At 35.6% G+C, this 17944-nt stretch overlaps 1 protein-coding gene across 1 annotated transcript; it reads right to left on the bottom strand.

Moving 5' to 3' along the window:
- On the bottom strand, window positions 1967-8671 carry LOC107629696. Its single transcript, XM_016332550.2, has 13 exons — window positions 8406-8671; window positions 7888-8209; window positions 7330-7507; window positions 7194-7243; window positions 6547-6639; window positions 6379-6467; window positions 5790-5868; window positions 5291-5373; window positions 4883-4961; window positions 4030-4768; window positions 3621-3695; window positions 2876-3461; window positions 1967-2582 (listed from the first exon to the last, which is right to left on the bottom strand). The coding sequence occupies exons 1-13, from the start codon at window positions 8435-8437 to the stop codon at window positions 2441-2443; spliced, it is 2547 nt and encodes an 848-aa protein (XP_016188036.1). The 5' UTR covers window positions 8438-8671; the 3' UTR covers window positions 1967-2440.

Below are 17944 nucleotides of genomic sequence, written 5' to 3' on the forward strand. Positions count from 1 at the left end.
TGAATATTTTTTAAATTTCAAAATTACCCTTATCACATTTGTTATAAAATTTGTGAATCTTTGTGTTCATGTATCTATATCTCTATTTGTTTAAGACAATAGCCAAATACACCCTTGAGTAATCTAAAGTAGTTATAATATAATTTAAATATGTAAAAAAATTACATTAACTACAGAAAAATTTAAACCGTGAATTATGCAAAAATTGAAACTAAGACTATTGATATTCTTTATACCAATTTGATCATTTATTCTATAGTTCAAAGAATTAGATTTGATATTATACACACATTTGTTGACTAATATACAAGAGGCTAACTTGGTGATTTAAAAATCTTTTCAAGTTACAAGTAAAAAACTTTTCTCTGCATCCATGAATTTTTTACATGGTTGTTAACCAAGTAATTTCCTTCATACGCGCGTCCTCCACTCCTCACTCGTTTGTCATACACGCGCTACATATAACGTGCTGCAACGTAAACCTCCTCCTCCTTCTTCTTCTTCTTCTCTACTCGTGTTCTTCCTTATTGATCTGCATTGCCTTCGTCGTTCTCCTCTGGTCGCGTTCATCTTCTCGTTTTTTTATTTCGATCTAGTTACGTTGCATTTATCTTCTTCCTATTCTCCTTCGTTTTCTTCTTCGATCTGCACTTCTGAATCGAAACAACAAATGACTCAACTTTAAATCAGGAGAGCGATTTGGATTACTCTTCTGAAACGAATCAAACTGACAAAGTTTGGATTATTCAATTTTGAATCGAATTGAATGGAATGCAATTGCTAATTTGAATTGAATTAAATGGACAGAGGTGTACTGAATTAAATTGAATTGAATTGATAATATGTAAATTGTAGGCAGAGTTATTTGAATTTGATTTTATATAATGGATTATGTTTCGTTCACTCAGTACTATACAATTATTTCACCATGAGTACTGTGTTCGGTTCATTCTGTAAAAAGTTGTTTGAATTTGATTTTATATAATGGATACAATTGTATTGTGTTCGGTTCACCATGAGTACTGTGTTCGGTTCACCATGAGTACTGTGTTTGCTTCACCATAAGTACTGTGTTCGGTTCATTCTGCACTATTCAAAACTCTTCTTCCTCACCTTCTACTACTTCTTCACCAGAGAGAGGAGGAAAAGACAAAAAAATACAGCAGCAACAACAACAAAAGAATGACAATAGGGTTTCAGGGTTTAGGGTTTTAGGGTTTATAGGTTCAGGGTTCAGTGTACAGGGGTTCAGTGTGTTTCAAACTTTCGGTTTGCTCCTTGTATTAATTTCGGTTCACCGTGTTCATGGTTGAGGATTTAGGGTTTAGGGGTCTAGGGTTTAGGGTTCAGAGTTTTAGGGTTTACGGTAGGATTTAGGGTTTAGGGTTCAGGGTTTAGCATACAGGGTTCGTTCACTCAGTACTATACAATTGTATTGTGTTCGGTTCACCATGAGTATTATGTTTGGTTCACTATGAATACTGTGTTTGCTTCACCATGAGTAATGTGTTCGGTTCATTCTACACTATTCAAAATTATTCTTCCTCACCTTCTACTACTTCTTCACCAGAGAGAGAAGGAAGAAAAGACAAAAAAATACAGCAGCAACAACAACAAAAGAATGACGATAAAGAGAAAACGTGTGAAGAAGAAGAAACGCGAAAAAGGAGGAGAAGGAGGAACGCGAAAAAGAAGGCTAAAAAGAAGACGCTATGTGTAAATGAGCATGAAAAGAAGCGTTGGATAAGAGCGATTTCGTGTATGTTGAACACGTGTATTTCACATTTCATTTAATGGTATTAGATTTTTTTGTGTTGGACCAACTTGGTTACTTGGTTACATAAATGTGTAGCATCCCCCTTAAGTAAAATACCCACATCAATATGTAGTTCCTGCTTATCCTTGTGGGTTCCGAACAAAATCTTTTAGCACAAGTCACAACCACCAAAATCTACCATGCACCTTAAGAAAATGACGATAATTTGAATTTCAGCATTCGAGAAAATAAATTCATATGATGAAGCCTGCAATCCAAATACTATTAGTAGCCCTAATCAAGTAATACATCATTACATCTAGTACTTCTCGGGCTCTAAGTTGCCCTACTATTCTAAAGGAATGGGTAACCTATACATCACGATACAGAACTACTTTGTGAAATTGGTACATCTCAACTCGGAGAAGAAAAAAAAATTAATTTGCCCAGAAAGGCAGGAACAACCTGCGACCCAAAGAAGGGCAGGGGCAGGTAAGCTAAATTCTGGCTAAAAAAATCTGAAAATTAGCTCCAATCGGAGAATGCTTCACCCAAAGATCAGCATCATTGAAAGAGGCTAGCAATACAAATTCAATAAGTAGAGGCCTCACAGATGAAATAATCTTCAAGTTAAAGGAACACCGCCACATGAGAGGATCACTAATAGTTGATAAAGATTTGCGATCATGTCTTTGACCTTTTCTGCTTTTGAGAAACAAAGCGAACTCCCTGCTTCCTGAGTTCCACGGTCTTGATCTTCCCATCATCTAAGGTAACGTACAATTTCGATGAGCCTTCAACTATATCAGTAACCTCTCCCTTATGCCTATACAAACATGCAGAAGGTAAGAAAATGTAGACTGTAGCCTATTACAAAGTCAATGCCTCATGACAAAGAAATGCGTTGAACTGTCGATGAAATCAAATTAAGTATGGACAAAGATGGTCCAAGTTTCATCCATTCAGTGAGCCAGTAATCAGATAAATAGTAGATAAAAGTGTTCAGATATGAAAGATAAACTAATTAGACACAAAGTAGAAGAGAACTTGACGGGCTGGTACAAAAGTATGCATCATTTTCGCTGGCATGCCATTATTTAATATTAGTTATTTACTAACCAAGAATTGTCCGATGTGTGATGAACTTCAACTCTTTTACCAATTGCATCATTGCCCAACTTCATCAATATCCAGTTAGCATCCATGATTTCATCCATTAGATTTCCCGTCTGTGATTGATTTACATCTCCAGCCTCATTAAATGATGCTTTCTCCTTGAAAGGTGAAGGTCTCTTCCTTTTTGACCTCTGGCCCTTGATTGTAGTCTTTTCTTCCTCTTGAATAATAGAATTTTTACTTTCTACACTAGGTTTCTTGAATTTAAATCTGAGTAGTGGTTTAGAATCTTTTGCCAAAGAATGTGAAGGTGTTTGATTATGATTGTTATCTGTCCCATCATATGCATCAGAAATGCCTTCTTTCGGCCTCCGATGATATGTTCTTTCACCTCTTGGTGTTGCTTCCACGTTTGCATCAGTACCACGTTTTCCCTGCAAGATGCGAGTTTGATCTAAAGGAACCTCACCTCTACCAGATGGTAGAGTGAATTTCTGAACTTCTGGCTTCAATTTCCCCAGTTTAATGAAATTTTCTTCTCTACCTGAAACCTTTAAATGTTTTGATTGGCCAGAGTCAACATTGCTTCCTGTAAGTCACATGAACCTCAATTACTATTCCTAGAAACTTGAGTTAATACTAGAAATATCTTCAAAACTCATATGCTAATACTTAGTACAGTGGAAGGTAATTGCAAAAATATTATGGACTTCAGGGATAGAAGAAGAGCAGGCAACACTATCTTTACCATCAACACGTCTAGCGGCTCCATCATGTCTATCTGATGCAAATCCTTTCCTTACTTGGCTTATATCTTCACTTCCTGAGAAGAAAATTTGAACAGGAGAAGTCACAAAACAAAGAAAAAGAAGGAAGAAGAGAGCTTCAAACTATTCAAGACCAAAAGCGCACACAATGCAATCACTGTTAATAACTGTATACATATCTCTTCCCTATTGATGTATATCAATGATTTTCTGGGGAGGAAAGGGTGACATTGATTAAGAAATCAGCCAAACACAATTTCAAATAACAAGTACCACAACCCCAATTTCACAAGTTAATACATTGTAAGTAGGGAGACAGAAATACAAACAAACAACAGAAATACAAACAATCAATCAAAAAAATAAATAAGACTTGATTGAGATGTATACCATTAACAGTAACCAGATCTTGATCCCTTTGGCAGCTTGAAGTATCAGAGCGGGGAGAATTAGCCACATTAATTTTCCGTGCACCCAAATTAATGACCAACTTCTTACCTTTGACACTCTCAGCCTTATCACCATCTTTTCCAATCTCATCTTCACTATTCAGTATATGTGCCTTATTATTTTTGATTCGGAAAACTCTGGGCTTCCTCTCTTCATCACTAACCATCACCTCATCAACAAACTTATGTTTCAAAATCCCTGTCTTGTTGATAGGACAAGATACTTCAGTTTGGCTCAGGCTTCCAGCAGCAGGGGATGAATAAACTTCAGGACCTTCATTTCTTTGGGATTGTATATCATCATTCTTATCATCATCCAAGCTATGTAAAGATTTTACATCGCTTTGTCCTTCAAAACTATAGTGCATGTCTGGTTTATTAGTCATAACCGACTGAGAGTCCTTTTTCTTAGAATTTTTGTTTGAAGATTTCTTTATATAATCCTTAAACTTCTTGGGTGAGTTATTCGATAAATTCTTTAAAGAGAATTTAAAGGAACGGCCAGATTCACTCTTTAATTTCAAAGGCTCGCTATCCTCATCATCTGAAAATGGTGAAATAGAAAATATTTCTTCCTGAGTTGGCAAACCAGCTGCAGCCCTCAAGCTGGCAATTAAATCTCTATCAGCAATATTTCTTCTCTTCCAAAGCTCTTGAACTGCATCCTCAAGTCCCTTGATCTGGAGCATACACATAAACAAATACATACAGCATGGTACAACGAACAAAATCAACATAGACTAATATCAAGAGGCTTGTTACATGGTTTCTGATATTGAAGGCATGATCCATACCTGATAACATTCCCCACGACAAGTAGGACATTTATACTGCAAATTCCGATCCACTTGAAATTGGTGATATTTCTCATCACTGTCAAAAACAAAAAACAAAATGAAATAAGCAAACTTTAAACAGGGAAAAATGATGACTAACCTCAAGGTCAAAATTAGTGGCTATGTGAAGACAATGTCAAGAGTCAACAATCTCTCAAGAAAAACAAGTAAAAAAAAAATTGACAATAGATTCCAAATATCACAATAAACTCAAAATATTAATCAACGAGGCAATAAAAGGAAATAGAATCATGAAGTTCACAATGGAAATGACACAAAAAATGGAATGCTAATCAAAATATATATTCTTGGTTGCAAATGAAAGCAGTTCACCTTCGAAATGCTGCAAAAGGTAAACTAACTAACCTAATATTATCACAGTGACAATGCACCCAACGCTGGCAAATATCACAGCAAACCATTGGTGTTGATTCTGAATCTCTGTAAACCTGCAAAATAAGACATACACAATGAATCTCAGATTTCCTTCAGAATCCAACACCTGAGAAAAAAAATAAAATAGCTGAGGATAATATGCATGCTAGCAGCTAGCAAAACATAATACTTGAGAAGACGAGATCTTGGGAACCTATACAATCCTGTACGACAGATGCAGATAACATTTCTATTATTTTGGTGTTGGGAGGAGGAAAAGGGGGGTTGGAGGGGGATACATGTTTATATCCTTCAACTATATTCAAAGATCAAAAAATCCTAAATAAAATATAAAATCTGCATATAAATTCCTTCTAACATTAGAAATACATCAAATAATTTCCTTTATAATCATTCTACAAGCTTGCTCCAATATTGTCCTGCTTTACTAACAATGCCCTAGAAGAACATAAAGGGAAAAGACTGGCACCTTCAAACAGACTGGACAGTAGTTGCCTTTCACAAACAATCTTCCGCATGCATCACAGCAGGTGTACCCTAGAAACCACCTATATAATTTATTTGGAAAATAGGAGAAGGTAAGTTCGTCTAATTAAGATTACTCAATCAGCAAGGGCAGGGGAGGAATTAAATATCATGTAATAAGTAAAAATTAAACTATTTTTAACTAGCCAATGTGACATATTGGTGGTATACATTCAGTACGGACAATCCATAATCCAATGCATGCTTAACAGAAGGGAGAGATGAATTATCAAAAAGATATTTATAATCTCCTTTGATTTTGTTAAACAGAATTATAATTGAACCCTTTTCTTTTATGCTTTTCGTTTTGGTAGTGGGGACAAGCAATTGTGATATTCTCTACAATTTCGAAATCTATTCAACAGGAAAAGTAAAACACTATTACATGGCACTTTCTATCATAAGGGCCTCACAATTAAATAGACATAAAGGTTGCATAACATCTAACAAAAAACATACAGGGCATATATAATTCATCCAATAAAATAAACACTGGAAACAATGTTTAGGATACAAACACTCTGGAATCATACCTCACACTCAGTCCATTTCCGGGAACATTGGATCCACAACTGTGACACCTTGTATGTTTTGGGCACAAATATGGCCCAGTACTAACATTCTGCATTACAAATAATTGTAAATGAAATAGTATGTTGAAAATCAATATTATACATGCTACCAAGTGATAGAGATCCTACCTTATGAGGAGGTTGCAGACAATAACAATGGTAAGCACCATCACACCTTTTGCAAAACATGAACTTACTTGGATCACCTGTCCTTCTGCAAGCCTAGATGGAAGCCAAGAATGGATAAGACATAAATATCTCTAACAATAGCCAAAAGCATACAAATTCATCATATATAATGAGTGTAAATACTTTTAGAATATTGAATGAAGTCAGACATCCCCAAGCATGTGATATAGCTGGTATAAAATATAACTTTTCTTTATTACAACAGAAAAAGAGAAAAAGAGTTTCACACTATGTAATAATCAAACAAATGTCTTATTTTTGTTTAATTTTTAAATTGAACATGCATGTCCATCTCCTATCCAATACCATAAAAATAACTAATAAGACAAGCAATGTGTTCTGAGGCATTGGGTACCCAAAAAAACATAATCAAGCAACTAAATGAGATATAATCCCTAGTGATATAACAATCTTTTTTGTTCTAGAGAGTGAATAGGTTAATATGGAGATACTTTTATGAAATAAAAGAGCTAGATTGAGAGTATAATCAATTAAGAGGCCGGTAATAATTTTCCCAAGAGGATTCAAGAAACTATTCTATGTAAGCTCAATACTATCACACACCATCCTATCCACCCAATACCTACCTCACAAATTCGGCAAGCCCTGCAGGTCCATGAGCTCCAATGAAACAAATCTGCAGAAAAAGACCCAACTAACGTAAAGATATGGCACTTAGACCACACTATATATTATATAGGAAAACAAACATACTTCCTTTACCTCTATTTTGTGCCCAACTTCTCAAGCAGTTCCTATGATACTTCTTGTTACAACTCTTACACGATAGCATCTTCTTTGCTCTCTCGCTTCCTTCGTTTTCAACACGATTACACATTCGACAAAAGACTTTGGCATTAGCTTGGCCCGGTTCTTCTCCAACAGGATTTCCAGGTGCATCCTGTTCATATAAGCCAATAGTACCAAACTCACAAACCAACTTCACTTGATCATGTAATACATAATACATCGAGGGAAAAAAAACCCTCACACAATAATATTACTCTAGCATCCAATACAGCAGCACATACATAAAAAATAAACATGAATAATCCTCAACTCGTTTTCCAACCTATGGTTCAAGCGCTCAGCTCAAGATTTGAAGCAACACCATGCCACCAAATTAGTCAACGAAAGCACACATACCAATTAACTCAGAAACCTAGACTACCTGAGTTCCATGATACACACGCAATTTCTCAACCAAAAAAAAAAAGAAAAAATACCAAACAGTAAAACACTGATTGGCGGACTCCTCGCAAGAAGAAGAAGAAGCCTCACCGCAACATCACCGGACTCCAACCGGCGAGCGTATTCCTCGGCGGCGATCATGGCGGCGGCGCCCTTCCGCTGCAGTGCCACGCGCTTTGCCTTCATCGATGCGGACTCCTCTTCCGCGGCAGGTACTCCTCCATCCGGCGTAGGATTCGGCGGCGGAGGAGGCGGTACGACCTTGGGAACTGCAACCTTGACGGTGGCCGTGTCCTTTCGATTGTCGGAGAGGAATTCGCCGAGCGCGGCAACGTCGTTGAGGAAGCCATTGGAAGCTTCAGTTCCATGAAGAGCTCGCGGAAACCCTAAGGCGCAGAAGCAGATTCTACGACTGCAAAAACCACCGAAAAACCAGAAAAAAGAAAAAACGAAGAGAGCGAAGAGAAAAGAAAACAAACGATAGATATGTAGTTAGTTTCTGAGTATATCGTAGTTGAAATTGCGAGGGAAAATATAATATAAGAGAAAATAAAAGAAAGAAAAAAGAAAAAAAGAAGAAAAAAAAGAGACAGTTAGAATAAGAATACCATGTAATTGGGCAAGCTACGTGAAATGCCATATGCTTTGGTGGATTTAGATTTCAATTTTTTCGTGTTTAGGGGATCGTTCACCCCACAAAACCCCTGAATTTTACGTCCTTCTTTTTATTAAAATAAAATAAATATTATTTTATAAGGGGAAAATAAAAGAGGGTTGGGAAATTTGAAAAAAAAAGAAAAAAATAATAATAATAAAGAGGGGTGGGGATTGAGAGGGTGAAGTGCTGTAACAATGCGTATTTGAGAGAGAGAAAGAGAGACAGAGAAAGAGAAGGATGGAACGAAAGATGAAATAGGAGGAGAGGGAGAATTCAATTGGATGCACCCTGACTTACAAAAGTCCATTAGATTTTGGGCTTTTTCTTATCCATAAACTTTTTTGGGATTTCCGTTGTGGATTTATTTTTGGTAAATGGGTTTTCTCACTCAGGTTTGTTTCGTGAACCAAAAAAACAAAAATTAGGAAGAATTGTTGGGGGAAAATTAGTGCCCAAGACCATTAAGAGACTTTAATTAATAAAAAAATCAATCATATTAAAATTATTAAAAAGGACCACATAGATATTATACTAAAAAAAGACCAATAAATAAGATTTGAAATGATAAAATTATCTTATTATTCTTTTTTTCTCTATGTTTCTTGCTCTATATTTTCTTCTCCTCTGTGCTTCTAAGTATAATATTTATTTAATTTTTTTATAATTTTAATATGATTAATCCTTTTTATTAATTAAAATCTCATAATCGTCCTTGGCACTAATTTTTTCTAAATTGAATTCAAAAACGTGAAAAATATAACTTATTCAATTTAAAAAACATAAAAGAGAAAAAACCTGAATATTAACCTATATTTTTTCAACTTTTTATTTGCATTCATATCATTTTGAGAACTTTTTTAAAGCATGTAATGAATTTTATTCTTTTAATTGATTATGATTTTAAAAAACACAAACACTTTTTTAAAATTTTTTATCAGCCTTAGAATTATTATTTTGCATTTTTTTTCTTTTATATGTTGTTATTTGCACTACTAGGGTGTATTGAGCTTTTTTGTTTAAATATAAAAAAAAAATATAAACGAACCAACTCAAGCAATTAGGGGTGTTCATGGATCAGATTCGATCCGCATATCCGCGGTATTTATCCAAATTCGATCCGAAAATTGTGAATATGAATCCGATCCGCAATTGGATCCGATTCACACACTAATAGGATCGGATTGCGAATTTTATGTAGGTATCTACATATCTGCGTATCCGCAAAACTAAAAAAAAATAAATAAGTAAATATTCTTTTATGTTTTATTTTAATTAATAATTATCATATATGTTGTATTATTTTAATTTATTATTAAAAAAAGTATATTTAATATTATTTTAAGAGTAAACATATTTAAAAGAATAAAAAAAATAAATTTTATTGATATTTTTAATAAAAATAAGTTCTTAAAAATATTTTTATGTTTTGCGGATATATTTGATATCCAATTTGATCTTATCTGTAAATGGGAAAATTGGATCAGATCAAATCCAACTATTTAAACTTAAAAATTACGAATATTAAATCCGATCCGATCCGCGTTTACCTCTACAAACAACTAAATCATGAACCAGAATATAAATTACATAAATTACGTAGATGAATACACATGGGCCGATAAGGTTAATAGAATTGTTAAAACATTTATAGTGGTGTGAATTTTTTATTCATTTGTAACAATTATATATTAATTGAATCTGTAAAGGAATTATGACCATAAATGCATAAGAAACAATCCATTTGATATATTGAAATTGTACAAAAGATTTAGATAAAATCACTCCTGGTCAAATTTAAAAAAAAAAAAAAGTAAATACATTTTTTGGTCCTAACCACTTGTCAGTAGAATATATTGCATTCCGATCATCACTAAATTTTAACTAAGTCTCCACCCATCGATATAAGTGAACCGATCAATCTTTGTGGTCGGTTACGAACAGATTACCTGTATGACGTGTTAGTTGGAAACTGAGTTGTCAAATATAAGTACCATGTGGCACTAAAAATTGTTGCAGGGACTAAATACTCCCTCCCTGTAATTGAAACGTCGTCGTCGCATGGGGTTCATAATCCCCCCTTTCCTTCGTAATACATTTATTTTAATCTCCTTCATGTCACTCATTCATAAAAAAGCCCTAACACTTTATCTTCCACCATTGTTTCTCTCCAAAACCTTTGCACGACGCTAGAACGAAAGTCTGGTAACGAGTCTGCGACGAACATGTGGAGGGTTTAGACTCGACTGCGTGACACGGCAGTGAAAGATTAGTTCCATTTTTTGGTTTTCACATTATGTTAGTTGAGAATGAAATTGTTTTCCATGCATGTTTATGAGGAATGAACTACTTCCTATTCGTTTTGATCAGTATGAGTAATGGATAAAGTGGTTAACGAATAAACACTATTTTTAATTAGGGTTCGGTAATGCTAGGTTTTGATAAACGAAGTAAGTATTTCGAGCAATGAAACTCGTATGTAGTGTTTTTAGTCATGAAATTCTTGGTGTCGTTGTTGTGCATTACGGTAAAACTCTAATGGTCCGAGTTAAAAATATTACAGATGTCTGTGTTTGTAATCCCTGTATTTAATCATGGCGTAAAGCTTGTAAGAGCTAATGGTAAGCTGCATTACTTAGGCGAGAAGGTAGAGAAGTTTCCTCCAATGGATGTTGACTTCGTAAACAAGAAGGACCTGGAGGAACAGTTCAAGGGTTTGGGGTACTTGGCATACAAACAATTTACTGGCACGACCCAACTGTTATTGAGTTCGAGGATGGTCTGCATGTGCTCCATGGTGACAAGGAGATCAATAATATGTGTGACTTTACTATGAGCCACAATATGAATGAGTTCCACCTTTATTTTGAGCATGGAGTGGATATTCCTGTTGTAACTAAAGATGATCCTATGGTGGAGGAAGTGGTTTCTGAAGATAAGGATGTGTTGGTGGTGACAGATTCTTCAAAGTCATCGGCCTCATCATCTTATTCCTACGAGAGTGATGAAGATGAAGCTTACAAGCCTCCTCCTCCTAGATATGAGACTGAGAGTGGTGAGGAGTCTGTAGAGGTACAAAAAAAAAGAAGAAAAATAGGAAGTCTTCGTCACCTAAGACTATAGCAAAGAGAAGGGCCTCCAAGAGATATACTGGTAAGAGAAGGATGAAACATGTTCTAAATAGAGAAATAGAAAGTGGGCCTAGCAGTGGAGATTCAGGGTTGGGTCAAGGCCAAGGTAGTGGAGGATGTCTTGGGCCGGATGGGGGTAATATGAAAAGCCCAAGTAGTGTTGGAGATGTGGAGCAAAAGGGGGTTCCAAATGATGCTGGTAAGGATGTCGTTGATGGTAGTGAGATTGTATATGAATATGAGTCTGAAGGTTGTATGACTCTCGTTTCATCAGATGATGAGAGGGCCCTACTGGTCCAGATTTTAATGAAGACAAAATATTTGGAGAGGTTCAGTTTGAGCTAGGTATGCAGTTTGCAACTATAGAACAATTTAAAAAAGCACTTAAGTATGTGTTTGTGCAAGATGGGAAGGATTTCATGTATATCAAGAATGAGCCGGGGAGAGTTAGAGCAACTTGTGCGGAGGAAGATTGTCCTTGGCTGATCTATGTGTCAAAATACTCAGTTACCAATTCTTTTGAGGTCAAGACATCGCACAGTGAGCACACATGTGGCTGAGATTATAGAAGCAACCTTGCTGATAGAAAATGGGTTGCTGATAAATTGGAATTGCGACTGAAAACACAACCAAAGTTGACAACTAGGGAGACAATGGATCATATGAAGGAAGATTATAATGTTCAGTTGAATGGAAAGATTATTACAAGAGAATTGAAGCAGGCTAAAAGGACTGACATGGGCAATGAAAGAGCACAATATGGGAAGATGAATGACTATTTGAATGAGATACACAAGAGCAATCCAGGGGCACAGCACATATGAATACTTTACCCCAACCACAAGGGCCAAACTTGTTTCAGAGAGTATACATCAGTTTCGATGCTTGTAAAAGAGGCTTTAGGGATGGGTGCAGACCACTTATCGGGTTGGGCGGATGTTTTTTGAAGGGATACTATGGAGGCCAACTTCTTTTTGCAGTGACACAAGATGCAAATAACCATGTATTTGTCATCGCATTTACTATAGCCAAGCCTGAAAACACTGACAATTAGAAATGATTTCTGAATTGCCTTTAAGAGGACTTCGAGGCAAGCATGCTCTTTTGGATGGCATCTGATGCCTGATCAACAAAAAGTAAGTTACATAGTGATTATTTAGCTTTCACTATTATAAGTTTGGTACTAATTTAATTCTGTCATCTAATGTTCTGCAGGGTCTTGTAAGGGCAGTCAAAGAGGTGATGCCAAATGCATATCATAAGAACTACGTGCTGCATATGTGAAAAAATTGTGAATAGATATTTAGGAATAAACAACTAAAGGGGTGTGTTTGGGAAGCCGCAAAAAGCACAACTCCAGTTCAGTTCAAGGCTGCCATTGATAGGTTGAAAACTGTGAGTAATGGAGCATGGAAATACATGAGTAAGTTTGAACCTAAGGTATGATTTAGGGCATTTTTTAGTCACTACCCTAAGAGTGCTGTTGTGACAAACACCATGAGTGAGTCTTGGAACACAGTTATAGTGGAGGTGATACGTGAGTATCTTCTCTATCTTTTTCTAGTGAATTTGCATTCAAATTGTTGAGTTTAATTAAGATTTAATTATCTTTAGCCACTATGAATGCTACTTTGAGTTGTTTTTAATTTCTGTTTATTTCAAGTAGCATTTGGATGGATTTGACAGAGTTTTGTAGCAGAAAAGAAAGAAAGCGAATGATGCTGTCAACCCCGACCTCCTTGCACTTAAATAGGAATAACTTGAGCTATAAAGGTCCACTTGACGTGATTCTAGTGGTATTAGAAAGCTAACTTCTAGATCTTTCCAACGATATATAATAGTATACTCTTTTTTTCCATTTTACTCTGCCCACTCCATGTTGAACTTGGTCCCTGCCAAGTTCAGCGTGGACTTGAAAACTCCCAGGGAAGCACACGCCACATCCCACGCTGAACTTGGGAAAAGTCAAGTTCAACGTGGACTCAAAGGGATGCGTATAAAACCATACTACCTTCTCTACGGTGAACTTGGAAAAAGCCAAGTTTAGCGTGGACCTCAACATCTCAAGTGATCTCCATATACGCCCAAGAGCTTGCACGAATGATTAAGTAATTTTGATTAAATATGTATTTTATTTTAAAATAAAAAAATATATTATTTTAGTTTTAGGAACTATATTTTACATTAATTAGGATTAGATATAAAAGGGAAAAGAATCAGCCCTTCGGGCTCTTCTCCTCTCTTTTACATCATTCCGCACTTCATAGTTTTTACGAATCCAAGTTTTCTCTCTGAACCATGAGCAACTAAACATCCACTGTTAAGGTTAGGAGCTCTATCTATTGTATGGATTGATACTATTATTTTTCTATTTTAATTCATGTACTGATTTATTATTCAAGAATTATTTTCGTTCTTTATTTTATGAATCCGGGTGGAACGGAAGTATGACCTTGATTCTAATTGAGTTCTTGTATAACTTTGAAAAGCTCTTTACTTGAACAACAACTTGAAAATATATTCTCCTAAATTTCTAATTATCTGGACTTAACAGGATACGTGACATATAATTCTCTTATATTTGGGTAATTAGAATTTTTGTGGCATATAAACTAGAATTGAACTTCACCCTCTAATTGGAATTAAGTGACCAAGAAATTGGGAGTTGATGAATTTTAGAGGAGACTAAAAAGGTCTAAGAAATTAGGGTTTAGTCACATATAGTTTGCCATGAATTAAATCTTGCATAATTAAAATAGTTAGTAAGAAAAGTCAATCCAGAAAATAGATATCTCTGAAGCCTTAACTATTTCTCCATATATTATTCACAACTTATTTACTGCTTGCTTTTTGATATTCTGAATTTACTGTTAATGCAATTGAGACCCAAACACTACTTTCTGTTTGTCTGACTAAGCAAATCACTTGACCATTGTTGCTTGATCCATCAATCCTCGTGGGATCGACCCTCATTCACCTGAGGTACTACTTGGTACGACCCGGTGCACTTGTCGGTTAGTTTGTGGTTATAAATTCCGCACCAGGAGGCTATGGAGAAACTGATTTTGACATTGTGTGAGGAGCTAATGGTTCATATTATGAAAAAAGTGGCCACACATAAAAGGATCTAGGGGCATATAAAGGAAGGTTGGTACCAATGTAGCAAATGAAGTTGAAAAAATGGATTAAGCCACGAAGCCATAAGTAGAATGCTCAATGGTGTGGTGACAATGACAAGGTTGTATTTGAGGTATCTAGAAATTCACAGAAGCTTGGGGTTAACCTCAAAAATCACACCTGCACCTGTAATTTATGGCAGCTCACAGGTTAGGTGTACACATCTCCAATATTTGATTCATATATTACATTTGAGTTATTGAGGTAATTAATCTAGATTATGTATTTTATGTCAGCAACATGTATGAGATTTATATATGTTAGTTGCAACATGTATATGCAGATCATTTATTTGAGACATTATGCTCTGCAGGTGTACCTTGTGTTCATGATGTTGCAACAATATCCAAAGTGAGAGTTAAATCAGCTGAGAATTTTGTGTTTCCATTTCTCATTATGGAGGCCATAAGGAAGACATACAACATTTGTATCAATCATGTAAACATTGAAGAGAACTGGAAACTAACTGACCAATTGAAGGCTGATCCACAAAAAATTGTAAGGCTTGCTGGTAGAGCAACTAAGAGGAGAAAGGAATCAGTTCCACCTCCAGCTCCAGCTGATGGCCACAAAGTTAGAAGGACCTTCCAAGTTACCTGCAGCAAATGCGGAGAAAAAGGGCACTATTTCAAAACATGTAAAGGAGCACCTAAAATCCCTAACTGGCAACCTAAAAGCAGGAAACATAAGAATGTATGTTTGAAAATTGCACCAGTTAATGAGGATGGGATCAATAATGAGGTTGTTGCTCCAAATGTTGATCCTGCACCAGTGGCTGCTCCTCCAGTTCAGGTTAACTAGAGTATAGAGAAATTGCCTTTATGTTCCATGGAATTCTAATTTAATGGTGACCAAAACATGTATTATTTTTCAGGGTGGAACTTCTGACCAAACTCACAACAACCCCAAGCCTTAGAAGCCTAAGCCTACTTTAAAAGAAATTAGGGTTATAACTGTGAACTGACATATGCTGTGTTTTTTGTTTTTTTTTTTTTTGTTTTTTTTTTGTTTATTTTTTGTCATATTATTTTTTGCAACTGGAACAGACTAAGTCTAAGAAGCATAAGAAAAAGATGCCAAAGAGGCCACATGCTCCACAAGATGGACAAGAGAAAATTCCAATCACTCAATCTGCTCCTCCAGTGGTAAATGATATTCACTTTGGGCTACTGTATTATTGTTCAACTCATTTTTTTGTGAACTAACCACATCTTGTAGAGGTTGTTGCATAGCAATCTCAAACTGAACCTGCACCACCAATCTAGCCGAGTCCTGCACCACCAGCCCAGCCAAGTCAAAGATTCAGGCCTAAGAAGAAGTCTTTTAGGCTACCAGGTCATCTGAATCCATAGCCTCCCCTAAACTATGGTCTTAATCAGCCTGCACTACCAGTCCAGCCTTTTTCGGGTCAGCTTACAGCTACACTAAAAAACAATGAGGCCATCTCCAATGAAACAGTGGCAGCAGCAAGTGGAGGAACTTCCTCAAAATTATTGAAATTCATTCCAACACCAAATTTCAAGCCACCAAAGCAGACTTACTTAACTAGGATGGTTATACCATAAGACATCGCATTTGGTTATCTGTTTTTTATGTTGTTTCTGTTTTTGAGTTGCTAATCCAGAATTTGGGAAACTAGTACCAAGTAAGGACATGTTTTTTGGAAACTTTGCCTCACATAGTTTGTGAGTTTTACTTTGAAAACTTTGTCTAACATATTTTGTGAGTTACCATCTGAAAACTTTCCCTCACATGGTTTGTGAGTGACACATTGCAAACCTTGGAATTGTGAAATGACAATATATTATGTAAACCTTGGGTAATTAATTAATAATTAGTCAATAAATTAATTATTATTTAAAAAATTATAAAGTTAAATTTTATAGTTTAATGAGGCAGAACTAATTAAAATATGAATTTTGACACTAATTTTATAGGATTTGGCCCAAAATTGGATCAAACGGGTCGAATTGATTGAACCAGACCCAAGGTCCAACCCAACTCACTAACATATATGAGCTTCAGCACATCTTCCTCCCTCACCAATGAAAAACACGCTGAACACAAGTGAGAGGGGAGAAGAACATAGCAAACCCTAGTTCCAAATTCAAATCCACTTAATTTTTAATTCGGAGCTCCGATCGCCACAACGTTTTTGGCTATGTGACCGCCGCGTCGAGCTCTACAAAGCCCGCTAAATAATTTGGTAAGTACCTCACTATTTCTTGCTCATCCACTCTATCCCTAATTTCAAAAATTCAGGATTTGATTTTGAGAGATTATATGATTTTGGTGTTTAGGATCAAATTAGCATTGTAGACTTTCCGAGTCTTGTTCCAAATTTTCGTTGGTAAGGTGAAGAACCACTAACTTTTATGAATCATTAATAATTATGAGTCCTAAGTTAATTTTTAGTAATATTGTTGGTATTAGATTATATTGTGAGTCTTTGGATCAAATTGGTGGTGTTGCAAAGCGGGAACTTGAGTCTTGGTGACTGAGAGTTTGCGTTTGGTGAGGACTTGAAGCATTGGAGCTTGAGAAACGGTAAAATTGAAGTGTTTTGGGCTTTATCGAGGAATCATCCAAGGTATAGTTTTGGTTTCTCATAAATAACATATAATGTTTCATGAAAACTTAGGTTAGATGGCTATAGGATAAGTTGTATGATATAGAAAGTTGAGGATTAGTGACTTGTTGTTAGAATTTGTTGAGTGAGTGACTGAAATGTATGATGAATGATTGATGATAATTTATATTGAATAATGATGTTGATGAGAATGTGTGATGAATGATGATGATATTGAGTTAGGATGATGACATTTGAAATGAATAATGATTAAGTGTGGTTTGGGTTGAGAATGCTTAGAGGTATTAATGAGAGTTATGTATTGATGATGAATAATGTTTGTGAGTATTGGGGTTGTGATAGCTGTGAAATAATGGGTTATGTATTGAGGCTTTAGCAAAATTGAGGATTGGTGATTTTTGATAAAAACTTGATTTTTTTGACCAACTTTGTCGAGACATAACTCTGCTTCTAGATCCTCAATTTCTATCAAACTTTATTTAAATAAAAATTGGGTCCGTGAAGTTTATGCCATTCAAAGAACAGATGAAAAATCATTTAAAACAAGAAAGTTATGCACGTGAGAAGTTCAGAGCAAAAATCTGGTTTTCTGCA

This window comes from Arachis ipaensis, chromosome B03 (assembly GCF_000816755.2).
Source record: "Arachis ipaensis cultivar K30076 chromosome B03, Araip1.1, whole genome shotgun sequence".
Lineage (NCBI taxonomy): Eukaryota > Viridiplantae > Streptophyta > Magnoliopsida > Fabales > Fabaceae > Arachis > Arachis ipaensis.

Bases quoted from the DNA above. Each gene is read 5' to 3' on its own strand.
- LOC107629696 (XM_016332550.2), bottom strand. From the start codon at position 8,437: ATGGCATTTCACGTAGCTTGCCCAATTACATG. The intron at 7,244-7,329 runs GTAAAGGAAGTA...CTTTTTCTGCAG, and splicing joins AAGTTGGGCACAAAATAGAG to ATTTGTTTCATTGGAGCTCA. The intron at 3,462-3,620 runs GTAAAGATAGTG...TGTGACTTACAG, and splicing joins AGCCGCTAGACGTGTTGATG to GAAGCAATGTTGACTCTGGC.